This window comes from Miscanthus floridulus, chromosome 1 (assembly GCF_019320115.1).
Source record: "Miscanthus floridulus cultivar M001 chromosome 1, ASM1932011v1, whole genome shotgun sequence".
In the NCBI taxonomy this organism is placed as follows: domain Eukaryota; kingdom Viridiplantae; phylum Streptophyta; class Magnoliopsida; order Poales; family Poaceae; genus Miscanthus; species Miscanthus floridulus.
The window spans coordinates 175,038,050-175,057,660 of NC_089580.1; the positions used below are offsets into that span (position 1 = coordinate 175,038,050).

Genomic DNA, 19,611 nt, shown 5'->3' on the forward strand with positions numbered 1-19,611 from the left:
CATGGAGAGAAAACAAAGCTTCAAAATGACAACTTTAACAAGTATAATAAATTGTAGTGTCTATCAGAATTCTGGATGTGATGAGAACTGTACTGTTTATACCAATTCTGGAGGTCAGAGCTCAAGTTCCAATGCAAGAGAAGTACTCTACAATGTGATGCTACTTTTTGTGTTGATTCTAGCCTAACCATAGGTAACAGAAGCACTTCACTGGTCTGCAGTCTATTTCAGTGCTTCATGTCATTTTAGTAGACACACACAGTTTGAGCCAATGCGCAATCCATTTGAGATAGCGCTCGTCTGAAATCCTGCTGTCTATTTTAGTATGTGAGATAATCTGCTGCTCTCCCTCTGTAGTATTTTGCCGCAGCAGAGTTTGAACCATTTAGGTCAGCTCTTGCTAGCCTCTGTAGAGGTATTTTGCTGCAACAGAGTTCAATTTACTACATTTGCTAATAGCTCACTCTAGAACTAGAATGGCTATAATCAGGTTTGCTAATAGCTCTCTCTAGAACAGAATGATATATGCGCACTATGTCTCAGCCTTCTTTATCTTGTGATAGAGAGGTGAGTGAGCCTCTTGTTTTGACCATTCTATTTGTAGAAAGATAAGGGAGATGTGCATGCAACTCACCAGTTCATGTATGAAATGTGTATCAAGCATGACACTTCACACTGTTCTGCTGCATATTCTTGTAACTCAACACCATTTCTTTTGTGTTACTTGTAGAGGACTTGGTTGAAGCAACACATGATCAGAGAAAAGTGAAGTGTCCTTCATCATTAGCATCTGAGAAATGTTCAAGATCATAGCTAGATTTTGCTCCTCCTGTTTGTCACTTTTTTTATATACATGCACCTACTATTTGTCCATTTTTATGCTACTGGCGTCTATGTAATATATTGGTGTGTGAGCTAGAGAACTATAATTTAAATATTAGTGCAGATTTAGCTTTCAGTTTATATTCCTAAGGCAGATCACTTGTTTTAGCTTTCAGTTTATATTTCAGAGTACGATGTCAGTTAGTGTTTACTAGAAATCATGCGCGGATGATCCTGTGTCGGGCCAGCACCAGCCTGCGATACTTCAACCAGCTGCTGCAGGCGAACAGGACATGATTCCATACATATTGATGTATATAGGCTGATTAAGGAAATCATTCTCAAGAAAGGATGATTACCTATATCAACTTGAAGATAGAAAAAGAAGTTCAGAATATGTAATAAGCCTAGATAGTATAGCGATTCAGAAAAACACAAGTCCTGGACTCGTGATAACCAAAGGAGACATGTCAACATCTCTTGATCTAATTTTGTATATATTGCAATATATACGACGGACACCACGGGGCACCACTTGGAGATACACAATGGTGCTAGAACTCATAATGACTGCACTACTACAGCATGTAATGGCTATATAACCCTTCTCTTCCAAGTCTGTCTTTCCATGTTACTGTTTGTTGAACAGTCGCTGCAAGATTGTACAAAAGGGAAAAAAATCAGAACATGCTCTTTTGCCTATACTGGGTTTTGATTATGGGAAGCATACTTTAGTTTTACTCAATCGGATTTTTCTTATATAGAGATAACAAATTTAGACGAGCTTCTATTACTATTGTTCTATTTTTACTTCTGGGAAGGAAATAGGTTATTGCCTTGAGATATGTGATGAAGGACCAGTTACATCTATGACGAACAGCAATAGCAAACGCAATGAGATTGGGTGTACCTTAACCACCTCGGTAAGCTCGGTGATCTTTTCGGCCAGGGCACATGGGGAGAAGATTACATCAGTCATCACATCACACATGATGAACTCGACGAAGCAACCAAAGGAGAGAGCGAGCTAAAAATGTCAGTTTTGCAACTAAAGAATGAAATAGATGAGGAACAAATGAACTATTGAGGTTGGTTTGAATCAAAAGAGTAGCAACCAGGTGAGTATATTGAAATATATCATTAGGGAAATATAAAATGAATGTTGCCATATTAATAATATTAGTATAAGTACAGGCAACACCATAGAATATAATTACCTTTACTTGTATTTCTGGCTATGACATCGCTGTTGGTTTTTGAGTCTAGTGGAAGAATTCTCCATGGTTATTTGCTTATATTTCCTTGGTCAGAAGAAAAGGAGAGGGCATGTGATCCTGTAGCAGTATATTGGTTTGAGAAGGTAATTAAGAATGCAAATGCAAATGAAATAATATATGTAGTTTGCATAGAAATTAAAATTAAAATATAATTATATAAATTAAGTTTGGCAGGATAAGGATATACCTCTACAAAGAACTGAACTTGAGAGCAAGGTAGAGGAAGAGTTAACATAAGGGATGCACTATACATGAATAATCATACATAAATCTAAGATCATAATTGATTGAAAAACTAAATAGTCGTGGTAATCTAAAATTTTCAGGGACTCTAGTATAAAATTGCCTTTAACAGCTTACATATGTATAGTCATGCTCCAGATATTATATATAAAAGAATGACAGATTATATACATTGGCATAAGAATTAATTTATGCAATGAGAATGAAAAAATTATGTTTGTGCGATTCTATATTATCACAATGAGGGAACAGTGGTATATCATAATGCACATATGGCCATGGATTAGTAGATATTGGCAAAAGCTTCATTGCCTATGGGCAGTACAAATTGATGACCTGGATACAATTCTATGCATCAATGTTGGATTTGATACGATTGCTTTACCAAATGTGCAGCACTGAAATTATGCACTGTAGAAAACATTAGAAAGTTCCTTTACTTTGACCACAGAATGGCTAATTATTAGCTCTTTAGTATTCAGATCATATTTCATTTGACACTGTATAAACTTATAGAGCATATATATTATTGCAAATAGAGTTGGCATGGATTTCTAGCTGAACAATCTACAATCTCTATAATATGAATAAACAAACTGAAATACATTTGAGTATGTAGAAAAACGTGCCTGAGCAGGATTGAGTACTGCTCTTCCTGCACCTCTTCACATCTCATCAGCGTTGCATCTTACAAGCGCCCAAATACCAATAATGACCAAGTGAGATGCGATGGTGTGGGGCAAGGGCGGATCCAACGGTGGGGCGGGGGGGGGGGGGGGGGCTCGAGCCCCTTACCCATATCGAAGCAGTGGAACTCTTCTGGAGCCACCATGAATTTTTAGGCAAAGTTCTATAGTGTAGGTGGGGCTGAGACTTAAGATCGAGCAGCAGTCGGAGGTATGTGTTGTTCAGCCCCCCTAAAAACTTTCCCGGATCAGCCGCTAGCGTGGGGAGATGGAGATTGCGCCGCCGGGAGAAATCACTGGGCAACGCGCGGGTGCGATTGGCTAAGGTAGGTTTAGAACAGCGAAGCAACATAGAAGCCATGGTTTTCTGGACTGCCATTTCATCTAACACCATGTGGGTGTCCCTTGAGGAGCTGCTATTCTGAGGTTTCTTCGGTGCCGTGCTGCCCCACGCCACTGGTCGGAGCCACGGCGGTACTAGGGGAAACAGACAGGGGTGCGTCCCTACAACCGCGGTGGTGCGGAAGGTGCGAGGTGACGCGGGCGGCAGACCACGTGGAGGTCGGGTTCGACTGGCGAGGTGGCCGTGCGCCGTAGTGTGGTGGAGAGCACGTTGCAGGTAAGCAGACGGAGCTCTATTTCTCTCCCTGACGCTCTCTCGCCCTGTCACAGCGGCATCTCTAGCGACGGCCCATCGTGAGCGCGACGTCCCCGGCGGAGCGACCCCGGCGCGAGCGCACGGCGCGGCGGACTCGGCCACCCTGGTGCGTGCGGGGGCCACAGGCGTGGCGGCCTCGGCTACCTCGCAGCGGGCGAGGGGCGCTAGGATGGCGGGGGTGGACGACGCCCGCACCCCGCCCGCGCTGAGAGGAGGAGGGAGGTGCGGGGGCTGCGGATGGCCCCGTTTGGCAACTAAGCGGGGAAAGAGGCATGGGAATCGGTGGGAGGATAGAGGGAATTAAGGTGCCAAATTGAATTTTAGTTCCAATTTCTTGTTTGGTTCGTGCAGGGAAATAAGCAAAAAAAATTGAAGAGGGAATTCATATCTCTTATTTGGTGTAGAGGTTTTGAGATGGAAATTAAAAGGCAAATCATGATGGACAGTGAGGATCTACTTTTCTTTTATTAAGAACACAACTCCCACCTAATTACCACTCCTCCCCTAGGGAATTGATTAGTGGGAGTTGGCCCTCTAAACTCACATTTTCCTTCGCACCAAAACTCCCCTTCCCATAAAACAAACAAAAGATTTCTAAACTCCTATCTCTAAACTTTCATTCTCTGCTTTCAATTACCCCCAACCAAATGAGCCCTAGAGGAGAGGAACGCGCCGCGGAGAGGCCAAGTCGCCCGTGAGCAGGTTCGCGAGGATTCGTGACCGCCCGGGTTAGAGACCCACTACGACCCCGATCGGACGGTCCATATTGCGACTTGGCCAAATCTGATGGCTAACGAGTTTGTAGGCGACTTGGCCCTATCCGTTAGCCCGCTTTTGGTGAAGGATTTGTTTATAGAGATTTGGAGATTTCTTTCTATAGTCAAACAATGACAAAATTATTGCTTAAAAAAACATGCATCTAAAAGATAGTCTCTTCTGCGTATTTGAGGGAAGAAAGGATTTGACACATAAGATTTTCTACTAGGTCCTGGGCTCATGACCGAGCAGCGACCATTATATACTTTCTTCAAATGACCGAAACTGTCATCCGCAAAGAACCGGAAAGGGTTCCAATATTCCTCCACCAAAGACCAACAAAAGTATCAATGTTAAATGGACCTGGCGAAAACAAAGTTGCTCGATGGTTTTTGTTTATCGGCCCAGCCCAGTACTGCTCACGGTTCTTATTTTCTTCTCTCGAACAGAAATAAAAAATTGCGCAGGCTGTTCAGACTGTAACGTGCGCTTTTCGACATGGATAAATCGAATTCGAACTATCGGTGGATTGGTTAAGTTGAAGCATAAACAATTTCAAGTGAAGTTGACCAGCCCGATAGAGAGTCCGCGTTGCATCAAGAGGAAATGGACCCCTTCCTCAGTTTGGAATCAGATCTGGCAGTCACGCTCTTCCTAAGTGCACTCCATTCTCGATCGATTCCAATCAATATGACTAATAATCCTCAGCTACCGGCTGATGCACGTCACAATGCAAGGTCGTCAACCCCAAGCATAACAAATCTCCTAGCGAAGTCCTGTGCTCATTTTCTTTCCTAATCTCCCACTGAAACATTGGAGCCGGTATCGTCAACCACTCAACGTTGCCTTTACACCATCATCACGCTCTACCACTCCATCTGCATCTCTAGCTATAAAAGACACGCCAGGTCGCCAGTCCATGCACAAGCGCAAACACAAGCCCCCCTTCCACCTGCAGAGAGCAGCGCACGAGTGGCGAAAACTCAAACCAGCAGCCATGCAGCTCAGCGTTCCGCCGCACATTGTCGTGTGTCTCGCGTTAGCGTTTCTGCTCCCGTCCCACGCCGCGGCGACGGGCCCGGCCCCGGCCGGCACGATACAGCGTGAGACGAAGCAGCAGATCCTGGCGAGCATCCCGCCGCACTGGGACGAGAACCCCGTGCTGTTTCTGACGTCGCCGTCGGGGAAGTACGCGGCGTACTTCATGCGCACCCAGACCACGCCGGGCGCCGGGGGCCTCGGCGCCGACTTCTGCTACGTCGAGGTGCTGGACACGACGGCGCCGGGCGCCGAGGTCCGGAGCGTGTGGGAGTCGGAGTGCATGGCCGTGAGCACCGTGAACACGTGCGCGCTCGTGTTCTCGTGGAACGGGCTGGAGGTGTTCGACGGGAGCACCTCGGTGTGGCACACCCACGACGCGCAGTCCGACGACCACAACTTCCTGCAGACGCTGCAGCTGGTGGACCAGGGCGACATGCGCATCCTCGACAAGGGAGGCGAGCTGGCGTGGAAGGCCAGCGACGAGCCGCGCGCCGCGCAGCACTGCGGGATGCCCGGCTCGCCCGGCCTGGCCTCGGCTCTGCCCCCGTTCGCCGAGCCGATCGGCCACGGGAGCAGCGACCTGCCGTTTGGACAGGGAGACGGTTATGGCAACGGCGTCGGAGTCGGAGCCGGAGTTGGCGGAGTGGCGCAACCTGAGGCCCCGCTGGCGGCGCCATTGCCGCAGCCCGAGTTGCCACTGGCGCCGCTGCCTCCTCAGGAAGCGGATCAGTTCGGTGGCGCCGCCGCCGCCGCGGGGCAGGGACAGACCGTGCAGGATGTGGGGCAGACGTTCGGATTCGGCAACCAGCCGCTGGTGGACAACAGCCCGTACGACAGTGGGGCGCTGAAGCATGGATGCAGTCTCGTTGGTACCTCAGTTGCTTTGGGGCTCACCGTTGCCGTCGCCATGGGTCTGGGCCTCTGAATTCAAGACACGCGCGCGTGCAAATGGTTGTGGTGTACTAAACTCTTGTTACCTCCGGCACAAGTAGCCGGTAGATGTATTGTGTTTGGGGTGGTTCTTGTTTGGTGATGTCAGTGGGGTACTGTTGTTATAGTATAATCTTGAGACTGCAAATTGTTTGTTAAAAATCTAAGCAAAAAAAACAAAGAGTTATCTATGTCACACTCCATCCTCTAAAAAGTGTTTGGAGGAATGAAAACATTATTCGGTTTTTGAACCACAGATTTATCTTACTATCTTCTACCTCAGGACGTTTTATGCTTCTTCTCCCTGCTGATGAGCTTTTCCACTGCTTGTACGACTCGCGGGCTTCGCCGCCGCCGCAGCCGCTCTCACGGATTGCTCCACGTCGCACCCGTACTCGGATGGCACGAACCGCTGCGGGCATACAGATTTTGCATGCATGCATAATGCATATGCATGTGATGTGAGAGTGGAATAATAGTATATATATACATATAAATATATAATGCAAGTGAAACGTAATACACACACCGACCTTAACATTGCCTGCTTCCTTTATGGCTGCCACAATCCGGAGCAGGCCGTCTTCTAGGTCATGAGGTCCATGGTGGCCGACGGGCGACGGCGGAGATGACGACGCCAGCCTGCTTCCATGCCGCCACCAAGCTGTTGTGTTCCTGATCGGAGTACAACGGATAACTGTGTGGAATCGTTGTTCTAGACTGGGAATAGCAAGAAGAGGTGTAGGTTCAGAAGAACAGACGGGTTTGAGAAGCAGAGTTTCAGAGACATGAGTTCTGTTATTCGATAAAACTCCACCGCTCTCTTAAAGGGCTTATATAGCCGCCCTGATTCAATCAATCACTAAGCCGCGTAACGGAATTCACAACTAAACGCTAACAGACCCCACTGGGACCCACCAATCTAACCGACCAGTCTTCGGTCTAATTCCGCGCTCAGGCACTCTTCCCGCCTGTTGCCGGACACCCAACAGTGCCGTGGCCCTTACACCGGTACTTGACATTACCTCCTCCTCGAAAGCCAGCTTGTCCCCAAGCTGGATTGGCTGGGTAACGTCGGCGCAGATCATTTGCTTCCTCCCACGTTGAGAACTCCAACAGACTTGGATTTGAGCAACTGCCGAAGCACCCTTCAATACCATCCCTGCTCCAGTAAGCTGCACCGGCTGAACGACCACCTCAGGATCAGTTGGAACCAGAGTAATGTCCTCCTCTACCTGCTGCAGAAGGTGGAACATGTTTCTTGAGTTGAGAAACATGGACCACTGAATGAATCTTTGACTCTATCAGGTAATGCCAGCTTATAGGCAACTGCACCAATACGCTGAATAATGGGAAATGGGCCATAAAACTTGTAACACAGCTTCATATTTGAGCAAGGAGCTACAGATGACTAGACATAAGGCTGGAGTTTCATATAAACCTGTTCCCCAGCAGCACAGTAGTTCCCATCAAGCTAATCTAACGCCTTACAATATACAATCTATAAATATACCACTACAGATGGAGATATGCTAGCTGCACACTCTCGTTTCCTTAGCACAAGCAAGCCCAGGACAGCAGCTCCCACAAAACCCTGGCCGTGTCTGCATTCTGCAATGTCAACATTCTGGCCACCACGATCCAGACACGGGTTCCACCGGTTCCCCTGGTCGTGTCGTCCGGCAGCCGCCGACTCCTCACAACAGTAGGGAAGGCTATCCTATCTACTATCGGAAGGGCGATACTACTCGTCATTCTGGGGAGCTTCCTCAGGCGCCTCGCAGCGCGTTTTCAGCGACTGCCCACCGCCTCCGGAAGCATCAGTGACGGATCCAGGATGCAAGTTCAGGGGGTATTGAAAGTTTATCTTCAACCTCTAACCTCTCCTCCTCAAAGCAGCCATAGCAAAGAATGGGCTCTAAATGGCGGTCACCCCACGATTAGATCCTCCTTGGAGAGCACCATGAGCACGCCGCCGCCGAAAGGGTGGAGACGTGGGCGAAGAAGATACAGTATCTGATGTTCTTTATAAGGCGGTCACGATCGTCGAAAAGGTGGCGGCCAAACTTTAGGCGTCCGGCGGGCCGCGAGCGAGGCAAAAGACACGAGGCCATCTTAGTGTTACCTTGTCTGTTTATTTAGACATTGTGGGATGCTAAATAAAATAAACTAGAAGCATACCCCGCCGGTTGCCCGCGGGATTTTTTAAAAAATAAATATGTAATATATATATAACACTACCATATGGTATTATGTATATTGTGTATCTATATGAATTTAACTTGCATGCTATTTTATTATATCAGATCTGGTAAATCGGTAAGCTAATAGAAGAAAAAACAATATAATATTTGATCACAGTGTAGAAGAATAGGTGATGACAAATAGCGTATGTAGGTGACTTGTACGTTAATAGATTAAAAATTAAAAGTATTGTACATAATGGAGATGACGTGAACATTCTTTTGTTATTAATAAGTGATGACATGGATAGCTTATATGAAAGGATTGCAAGTCAGTGGGGGCTGAGTGAGGAATGATGTGGACACCTTGCATGAAGAGCGAGAACATCCAGTAAGATCGCTTAGTGCGGAATGTTGTGGATATCTTGCATGAAAAGATAAAACATGGGGTTTAGCTTTATAAGGGTATATAGATTATCATCTTATCATGCATGGCTATCTTCTGCGGTTACTGGACCGTACTTTTCATGGTCTTTTGAACCCATATTGGGCCTTGGATTGTCGAATTTCACTATCGAACCTCTTTTCTTTCTTTTTGCTATGTTTGATTTGATTGATTTTCTCATTTGAGAAGACCGCCAACCTTGTATTCCATCCGTTGCCAAAAGAACACAGAGTTTCTTTCGAGTCAATCAAATATTTTCAAGTTTAACTAAATCTTTAGATAAAATAATTAATCACACCTACAATAATAATCAAACACGCGAAAAAAGAAAAAGTGGATGTCGTAACACGTACACATGTGGTATTATTTATCGAACACGTGGCTTCTATTTCATTTGCAGAGCCATTTGCAGAGCATTACTGATTACTGAACTGATAGTAATATCAGGTATCAGGTACGCGAGAGCCGAGAGCCCGAGAGATATTATTAATCGAAGACGCGGTAGCGACGAAGCAGTAACTAGCACAGGTTGAGACGGATGCAGATTCAGACAAGTCACGTTGTACCTTTCGCTACATCTCCACCGTTGACGCAAGATCAAAGGGCTTCAGTCGTTTTCTGCCTTGGCTTGGCTTCTCTCCCGTGAAGACAATGCAGGAGCTCCCGGAGCTCGCGGTCAGAGCTGCTGCGAGCGTGTCCGGACGCCGCGGGCCTGTGCGCTGCGCTCGGCGACCAGCGCTGCCTGGGCATGGCAAGGGCAAGCGCGGAGGGCGACACCACGAGCTCGCGGTTGGCGCAGAGGACGCCGTTGCGGGGCCGCTCCCCGGCCGCGCGCAGATGTGCCCCCACCCCCGCAGCAGGGCATCGTCGACTCCAGGCTGGCGGGCGGCGCCAGCGGCTGGGACGACCCGCCGCCTGCCAGGGCCGTGTAGAAGGCGGCCATGCTCGCCGCACCGATGGGAAGCTAACGAGTCACTTACGGATGGCCCCCAAGCAGAGAGAAAGGATAGCTTTTGGATCTGATTTGGAGGGCAGAGATGGAGAGAAAGTTACATTGTGACTTTAGAGAGGAAAGTCACTGAAAGAATCTCGAGGAACCCCGGAGCCATGTGGCTGTTCGAGGTCAGGTGAAGAAATACGATCTGCACGGACCAGCCCATTGTATTTGTGCTTTTTGGGCCGAACATCTCCTAGTCCCAGTCCCCGTTGTATATATATTTGTTGTCAGTCGTCCTTAGAAAGGGAGCACTGCAACAAAATTGTTCGGTTTCTCACATGGACGCCAAAGGACGCTACAAAACGTTCACCGGCCATTCATAGCAATCACCAATTCACAGCTATTGGCCGTGCAGCGTGAGGTTACGATCCAAGATGTTAAAACGGCCATGACGTGCCTAGCATGCATGTTCACTGCTACTTGCCCACCAATACGACTCTGTCGCCAGTCACCAACGCTTCCCAATTAACCGGAGCGACGTACGCACCGCGTGCCGCCCGGCGGGTACTGTTTACGTGCTCCATCGACCGTCGGTCATGGCACGCACATGGTTGGTGCAACCCACCCTCTCCCGGCGGCCCGGCCCCGGCCTCTCCCGTCACGCACAAACCATGCATGCGCCGTGCGAGGTTTATGAGCCACCCTGACAGATGAAGCACGCACACCACATCGATCGGTGAGGAACTGTACCGTTGGCGACTTCAAATTTCAAACGCCGGCCGCAGAAGGCACCTGCGTGCATGGAAGCGTGACGTCGTATTTGGAAAGTAAAGACTATGCTTTTCTGAAGCTGTTTTGTGTAAAAGATACTCGTCCTATTGGCTTATGCTGATTTATTTTGAAAAAAAAACAATATTCGTTTGCCGAAAAGTACTATGCGTACGGATCAGTGTAACAGTTTTGGGTATATGATGATAGTGATTTCTCACTCGAAATGAATATGAATCTTTTCGCCGGTCGGCACAAATTCTTTGCAGTTTGCACAGTATGAAAAGTTCGGCTCGTTAGGTTAGGAAAAAAAAAGGCAGGATCACGGACTGGAATGATCAAATCAGTACTGAGACTCCACCGGAAACCTCCATGGCATCGCTAAAACTTTTTATTCCTCACGAGCTGGTCTCATGGACGCTGGCCAGTACCACCTGTCCCGTGTCCCTCCCAAACATCAATAGCTCAGCCGGCCGGCCACACTGTCACTACCCGCCCCTCGGCCCCTATATAAACGCATGCACCCGAGCACCATCTCACCATCCAAGCTCACCGCCTTCTCTTCCTCATCAAATATACACACCTTCTGACGAAGCAGCAGCAGCCAGCTGCAGGCCGGATCCAACATGGGGACTCTGCAGGTTCCCCAGCAAGCCGCGGTTCTTTTGGCTGCGCTCTTGGCCGTCAGCTTCGGCGCCACGGCTTGGAGAAAGACAGAGGCGGCACCGCCGCCGCCGCCGGTCGTGGTTGGCTGCATCAAGTGCTTGGACTGCTCCCCCAACGATGTCAATGCCTTCAAAGGTACATGCAAATCGCCTGCCTGCACACTTGCACTACTGGTTTAGCTCTGTTGCGACCATTCAAATTTTGCCCGACTCACTAGAGCTAGCTACTGCCTTTCTAAGTAAGAAACTTTATGTGGTCCTAGCTGCTAACTAAATAAAAGCTGTGAAGAGTTTTGAGACAAATTTCTGGAACAGCACTATGTCCCAAAAAAAAATTAAACTTCAAGTTCTTGTTCAGTAACTCGAACGATCAGTTCTAGTTAAATCCTTAAAGGTGCAACATAAAACATAAGTGGTAGCTTGTGATCTTTCTTCAACAAAAAAGATTTTTTTAACCCGATATAAACTTTTTAGACAGGCACACACTATTTGTTTTGCGAACCACACACAATTTTTCCGAATGACATGCCTACTTTTTTTCTCAAATAGCACACTTTGATTCTCATTCACATTTTTGAAAAGTTTTGCGAATTTCTATCCCTCTATCTATCAAACAACGTAAGAGTAATACACATGATCATGGATTGGGCCACATCCACATGCATGCCTGAATCAGGCCTGACTACGCTCGGCTCAACTTTTCCTGCGGCCCATGGCTTATGGCCGCGAACACTTAAAAAGTTCTGTTCCGTCTGTGCTCTGCAGACCTGCAGGTAGCGATCAAGTGCAAATCCGGCGCCGACGAGACGTACGAGACGAAGGCGCTTGGCCCCCTCGACGACACCGGCGTCTTCCGTATCCCACTCGCCGCCGAGATCCTGCGCGACGACGGGAGCATGGACCGTGACTGCTTCGCGCAGCTCCACAGCTCGCTGGGCACGCCGTGCGTCGGTCAGGCGCCGCCCAGGATCGCGCCCACCACCAGCCAATTAGACGGCGGCGACAGCAGCACCACCTACCTCGCGGCCGCGACCGACGACACGGTGTTCGCCCCCGTCGCGTGCGCCTGCGGCAAAAAGAAGAAGCACTACATGTTCGGCCCGCCGCCGAGGCCGCCGCCGACGCCAACCCCGAACCCCGTGACGCCGACGTACGGGCCCCCGACGCCGACACCCACGCCCGTGCCGGAGCCCAGGCCTCCGGCGCCCGAGGAGCCAGAGCCGTTCTTCAAGAAGAAGCCCAAGATGAAGTTCATGCACAAGAAGAAGCCGTGCCCGCCGCTCGTCGACGACGACGACACGACCCGGCCTGCTGCGGCAGGCGGGCAGGAGAAGAAGCTCCCCAAGAAATTGAACTAAGGTGGCGCGTGCGGGCGGGCATGCAGGAGCAGGACAGCAGCAAAGCGAGAAGATGTTGGAGTGTCAGTGATGTTCGTTTCGTTTCGGTGATGATGTTGTTGTGTTGTCAGTGATTGTTTTGTTCAGTTCGTGCCCCGTGTGCGTCGCGGTGGCATTGGTGCTTCAGTCCGTTACTTGATTTGAGAAATAAAGGTAGTGATTTCTAAAGCAAAAATTCTTCCTTTTGTGCATCAGTGGTGTCCGATTTTCGGGCTCTATTTCACTGCTTCGCTATCGGCTTTCAGGGAAAATGGAGATGGTTGTTGAGTACTGCCGTGCCGTGTTAATTCGGGCCTTGGGCTACTGAACGAGCTCCAACTCTGAAATTAACTTTTCATTAATCATCATTACCTCTCCTTGAGTCGACAGCGCACGGTTAGTTGAACACTATTGCCCCGTTCGCTTCGCTGAAAAAACAAGCCAAAACACTGTTTCAGCTAATTTATTGTGAGAGAAAAATATTTCGGTTGAAAAAATAAGTTGAAAAAACGGATTATAAGAGAAACGAACGAGGCGCACGATCTCCACCACCCGTCACGCGGTCCTGCCTGCCTGCCGAGAATTGTCGAGTGCCACCTGGTTCGATGGCGCGCGCGGCAGCTGGGGTCTCGCCGTCTTGGCTCGATCGGGAGCAACATGGTGCGGTGCCGTGGTGTTTGTTATCCAGATGTAAGTTGGAACTGCCAGGTCAGGGCTAGGTGCTAGGTGGCGTTGGAATTGAACAGTGGCCAAGAATTTCCACAGCAGAGAATAGTGGCAGCAGGCAGTAGCACAACGTAACCAAACGGCAGAGTTCACTGTCTCTCATGGAATATGATTGTCACTAGTGTAGTACGTATAAAATCTCACCGAGTTCAGTGTAAAAATGGTGATCGGTCCCTCACTCTCTGGCTTTCAAGAATTTCGCACATAGATCAGCTCTTGAGCAAGGCCATAGAAAGGTGGACAGTGTGACGATGACCAGACCACATGCAGCTGCGCTACGGTGTGTGGACAATTAACGGTGAGTACGAGAATAGCTGGACGAGTAGACTTGAAGGAAACACTGTTCACATTGCAAGGGGCCATATTAAGGGGTGTTTGGATCCGGCTACTAAAGTTTAGGAGATGTGTCGGAAGGATGTTGCATGGGGTGTTCAGATACTAATAAAAAAATAAATTACATAATCCGTCAGTACTCCACGAAACGAATTTTTTAAGCCTAATTAATCCGTTATTAGCATATGTTTACTGTAGCACATATTGCCAAATCATGGACTAATTAGGCTCAAAAGATTCGTCTCGTAAATTAGTCGCAAACTATATAATTAGTTTCATAATTAATCTATATTTAATACTCCATACATGTATTCAAACATCCGATGAGACAACGACTAAAATTTAGGAGGTCCAACCAAACGCCCCCTTAACTGGCGACCTAGTATCTTTGGGGATGGGAGACCCGCTCCTCCCCTTGGTCCCTGCCCCCCCACCCCACCAGCCTCCTCCTCCCAACTCCAATCCTCCTCCTAGATCCGCTGCATCCACCCCAGCCATGTCACTTCTGAGCCTGGATCCGGCACCCCCGTCGTCCAGGCTCTCCACCGATGGGTCCAAGACCCCTACTCCTGCCCAAACCTCAGAGCTCCAGGTTCCCGCACCCCAGTTCACGACGGTCATCCATGGCGAGCCCCAGGCAGCTGCCCCCCACCCCACACCGCTGCCGCCGGCGGCGGCCGCCAGCTCAACTCCCTCTACGTCCACCCCAACAGACCTCGCCTCCTCAGGTTGCGCCGCCACCTCGGAGCATCTTTGCTCCCCCCACCTCTCCCGCTCCCCTCGTAGCCTGCCGGCCGCTGGCCGCCACCCCAACACCGGCCGCCACCCACTCTCCCCGAGCCTCCTCTGTTGGTGTGGGATCCGGCGTTGGGGCGCCACTGTGGGCTCTCTCAACGCCAGCGACGCCGGGTGCCACCCCCACCGGGCCCAAATCCATCACCGACCTGCCGATGCCTTCCACAAATGGAAGAATGTTGGACGAGACGCTAGTTGTAGTTGAGGAAGTCCTGGAAGACGAGGACGAGGAGGAGGATGTCACACGCTCGGGCAGTTCCTCGCCGTCTCCCCTCTCCGCGCATGCCCCTCCCTTTTTCCCCGCCCGTCAGCCAGCTGGCAGGAATAAGTTTCAGCGTTGGGAGGAAGACCCTGGTGCGGGCAGCTCTAACAACAAACTCGCTTCTTCTGCCATGCGCCCGTCATACCTGGACGTCGCTCGCAAGGCTCTTCGGGCCACGCCTCCACCGTCGGTAGAGGCTCTAGACGCGGCGCAGAGCGCTGCCACTGTGGGAGGTACCCATCTGATGCCTGCAATAGGGAAGCGTCGTCATCGACGCAGGACCGGTGCAACCAACGGCCCTGAGATTCAACCGTTGAACGCCACATGTGGCAGAACCGCCCAAAATAACACGCTTTCGGAGGCGCTCGTCTTCCACTAGACACTAAACACCTCGAAAGTGAGCTACATCGGACAGTTTCGTCGAGCACACCCTAAGGAAAAACTTGAAACAATCCATGTTTTACATCCAGAATCCAATAATGAGTACGAGCTTACAATACTTAGTCCATTTCATACAACAAGAGTTCTTGGAAATTATTTATTACAATACCAGAGTTCAGAGTGCGATAATTAAACAGCGGAATGAAAATAAACATCTAGCAAAAAATGATACAAGGATCCGTCTGTGCCCACCAGAAGATTCCTTCACACAAGAGTTACTCCTCAAGATGCACATGCAACATGGGTAAAATAAACCCTGAGTACACAATGTACTCGCTAGACTTACCCGACTAGTGGGAATAGTTTCTCGACTATTAAGGATATGATAGGCAATATGGGTTTGCTATTTTCTTTTTGTTTACGGAAAGCATTACTAATAGTTTATCCTTACACTCAAGTTTTATTAGCAGTCATGATTACTTCATTAGCTAACCATTCTAGGTAAGCACATGTCGGTACCGTCTCATAGAAACGACGATTTGTGAACCAATGTATCCCAGCTGGGTACCCCAAAACACATGTCCCGTTTGTACCCCCAGGCACAAACAAGACCAACCCATTCTACTCCTATCACGGGGTGTAGGTCCCCGTCCAAACTTGGACTCCAAGCCCCCACACTTGAGACCTGATCTCAGTATGGTGCTTAGACCTCTACCTTTCCCCGCCTCCAATCAGTCGGTCTAGAAAGAGCCAGAACCCACGACAAGAGCGTAATGAGCCTTCCCGCTCCCATAAGCATGTATGTGCTTAGGATAATAAGTCTGTGACCTGACTACCATCCACAGCAATGGATGGTCCTTAATCAACATGAACAGGGAAAACAGTGTAACCAAGCTAAGCCCCGTTGACCATGGGACACAACCTGTTACACCCACTAATACCCATACCATATCCCTGCACTATCTCCATTTTTCCTTTCATCATTGTATTATGAGAGTAATAATAATCTCCTATTGTGAGCAACGGTAGGTTACTCACGCTACCGTTGACCTAAGCATATCATCTACTCAAACCTACACTAGTAAGACTCTTAGGACATGTGTATCTATGCATGTGGTTTCCAAAAAAAATCATGTATCGTAAATGTACAACACATTTATATACGGTGAATTATAAAATAGAGGTTATGCACCGGGGCTTGCCTTGAGCAGGCACGGTGTCAGCTGAGTCAGTCAGTGGTGGCTCTGGGACCTCCTCCTACATGAGAATCTCCTCCTCATACTCCTTGATGATCTCCTCGAACTCGTGATCACCGGTGGTCATGATCTCCGCCAACTCGTTCTCTACATGCATGCGATGATGATGCAACACTTAGCATTCAGGCAACAACAACTCTTAAACTAAGAATGCGCATACCAAGCTATTAAACTAGATCTAATGACTAAGATACTAAGCTAACTATCATCTTCATCAAGCAAGGTGTTGGATTCAACTAACAAACAATTTTGTAATTTAAGGTTATATCTTTATTTCTACTAATGTTTTAATGTATATTGAAACAAAGAGCATTTAACTACCCTTATGCTTAGTCTATTCTAAGGCTACAAAAATTACAGTGAGCACATAATAATACAATGATGCTACTATAAAATTTTTAGGACTAAAGCTATCACCAATTTACCATAAAAATTTCTACAATAATTAACTTAATATTATTAAGCATCCTCAACTGATCTAATAGCTCCTAATGTCAACACGTATAAACATGAACTAAATACACCAAATGATAGAGCACAATTTTAGAAACCTAACAAAATTTGTTTCACAATTTTTTGACACATACATGATTTTATATGATTTATCAAAGATCAGCTCAAAAATTAAATTAGAAAACCATTGTTAATTCCTTATGAAAAAGAAAACTAAATCTCCCGCGCGGCTCACACGCGCAGCCCACGCGACATAGTGCGCGCGCATTGGCGATTTTGCAAAAGAGACCTTGAACTTCTCCCAATTTACAACTAAGTACTAACACTATTTTCTCCTCTCTCAGACCTTCTCACATAACCCCCTGACTTTTCCCTAATTCACCCACGCACGCCCCCAGCGACTCAGCACACGGTGACGCGGCGTGCGATGACACGGCGCGACCGTGCCGGCCACCAGAGGCTCGTGCTGGCCCGTCGGTTGGGCCGACCTTCAACTACGGTCCAACCACCTACAACAAGCAGCAACGTAGGGTGGCGGGATGCGCTGGAGTGAGCTACAGTGACACGCGCCCATCCACGGCGGCGGCGCAGCTGCCCTGGTGATCCAGAGCACCTAAGAACCTAACTGGCTAGCGAGGGAGCATCGGTAGACTACCGTGGACGTAGCCGAGGTGACGGTTGGGGTGAAGGATAGCGGAGGAGGTGTGGCCACATGCAGCTGAGCCGTGCGGCGGCGCACCATGGTGGCATGGTCGTGTCAGCGGTGACGGCGAGGCGGTAGCGGTTCCACTAGCATGCGCAAGGTGGAGAGGGAGGCAAGGGGAAACTAGTGGTGTAGGTGAATTGGCTCGGGAGGGATGGTAGGAGGGCTGTCCTCATCCATGGCCGAACGCGGCCTTATTGGCATGGCGGCAGGAAAAACGCCAAATTGGAGCTTGATCGGGCGCCATTCAAGGCGGGGTGGGGTTGGACAACAAGAGGACTTGATGGCGGAGACACATGCGCGCAGAATTGAAAGGAGATGACCACTCGCTGGTCAATTGCGTGGGGCGTGACTCCAATGGTGGCAGCAGAGAGAGAGAGACGGGCCGGTAGGTGGCACGACATGGCCTCGCCTTGGTAGGACATGCTCGGTGTGACCGGGAAGGCCTGCGCGTAGACACAAAGGACAAGCGCACGCGTCCCCGACCGGCCATGGCCTGCGCAGCGCAGCGCCATAAATGGCAAGGTGACGGTGAGCACAACCACGTGCGCACAGCAGTGGCGGCCTCAAACAGGGCCAGTAGTGGAGCAGAGGTGCAGAGAGAAGCACGGACGTGACGGTGAGGCGATGGCACCGGCAACGACTGCGTCGCGGCGTGGGGCGGATCGACAGTGCGGCGGGACAGCTAGCAGCACCGCATGGTCACACAAGCAGCAGCAGCGGCTTCGCATGGTAGAGGCCAGTGGCAACCAGACCAGAGGCAACCACGGCTGGCCATGCGCGGTAGTGCGTGCACACGCGAGCGACTAGCGCGACGACAACGTGTGCCCGAGCGTGGTGACCGCGTCCACCCGGCCAACCCAAGAATGTGTCGTGCACGTATTTTAAAGCACCTATAACAACTAAATGGTTGCTTCTAGACCTAAACCATCTTCACCATGCTCAAGATGGCATATGAGGCTACCAAACTGAGCTAAAACATAACACCTATTCTTAACCCGATTTCACAAAATAAATTGCCAAACATGGCATTGCCTAGCTATCTATATACTTACAAATCTTCTAAGTCTATGAGCTGAATTTGATTCCAAGTTGTATTTCTAGGCTATTAGAAATGTTGGCTAACAATGTTATTTTTCTACATTAAGTATTTCATTGTCATCTACAAAGTTCATATTCCAAACTTTATTTAAGCGCTACATATATGTTCTATAGTATTTTTATTCAATAAAAATTAGTTTTAAACCCTACTTGATAGATATGAGTTATGGAATAGCTTATCATTTAACATTGTTATTGATCATTTAAAGTTACAAAAATGTTATCTACACCTTCCATCACATGCATTATCACATAAACATGATGCTCACGACATAGTTTGGTAATTTGTTTAGGGCATAATGTAGGATCTCTGGTACGCCTCGAGGGGTGGTGAATAGACCTGTAAAAATTTAACTCAAACCAAAGTCAAATTCTCCCATGGCACTATCGCTCTGTGAGCGCGGCACTATCGCACCTGTAGGAGAGATTAGTTCATAGTTCAAAATCTTCCCAATGAAATTTAGATTGGGTATATTTCTTAGCTTCTTGTAGGGTAGTAGATCACAGATCAACAGCTGAAAGTGGTGGGAACACCACACACAAGTAGATCAGCCTCAAACTTTAGAAATCACCTCAATCAATAATATGTCATGCAAGTAATGTAAATCAAGCACAAGTGACACAATGATTTATCCCGTGGTTCGGCTCATCACCAAGGCTTGCCTACCTCCATGTTGTTGAGGTTAGCCACTAAGGCTTAGAGCTTTCCAGCCCTTCCTCATTCTCAAGTCAAGAGACTTAACTCTTGAGATGAGGGGTGAGTTTACTAGCTTTAAGAGATGGTTACAAACCTCCTGGGGCTACCACACAAGTT

At 48.5% G+C, this 19,611-nt stretch overlaps 2 protein-coding genes across 2 annotated transcripts; both read left to right on the forward strand.

Annotated features, from left to right (window-relative positions):
* Positions 1–5,399: 5,399 nt before the first annotated feature.
* LOC136503031 (uncharacterized) lies at positions 5,400–6,470 on the forward strand. The gene has a single exon (XM_066498244.1). It carries the CDS (start codon positions 5,440–5,442, stop codon positions 6,406–6,408), a length of 969 nt encoding a protein of 322 aa, XP_066354341.1. The 5' UTR covers positions 5,400–5,439; the 3' UTR covers positions 6,409–6,470.
* A 4,702-nt stretch (positions 6,471–11,172) lies between these two features.
* On the forward strand, positions 11,173–12,965 carry LOC136503038 (proline-rich protein 4-like). Its single transcript, XM_066498247.1, has 2 exons — positions 11,173–11,547; positions 12,177–12,965. The coding sequence occupies exons 1-2, from the start codon at positions 11,373–11,375 to the stop codon at positions 12,767–12,769; spliced, it is 768 nt and encodes a 255-aa protein (XP_066354344.1). The 5' UTR covers positions 11,173–11,372; the 3' UTR covers positions 12,770–12,965.
* Positions 12,966–19,611: the final 6,646 nt, after the last annotated feature.

What these genes read in the sequence shown, in the direction of transcription:
- LOC136503031 (XM_066498244.1), top strand. Translation starts at nt 5,440, where the DNA reads ATGCAGCTCAGCGTTCCGCCGCACATTGTCGTGTGTCTCGCGTTAGCG.
- LOC136503038 (XM_066498247.1), top strand. Translation starts at nt 11,373, where the DNA reads ATGGGGACTCTGCAGGTTCCCCAGCAAGCCGCGGTTCTTTTGGCTGCG. An exon ending in CGATGTCAATGCCTTCAAAG is followed by an intron (nt 11,548 to 12,176) that starts GTACATGCAAAT and finishes TGTGCTCTGCAG; the next exon opens with ACCTGCAGGTAGCGATCAAG.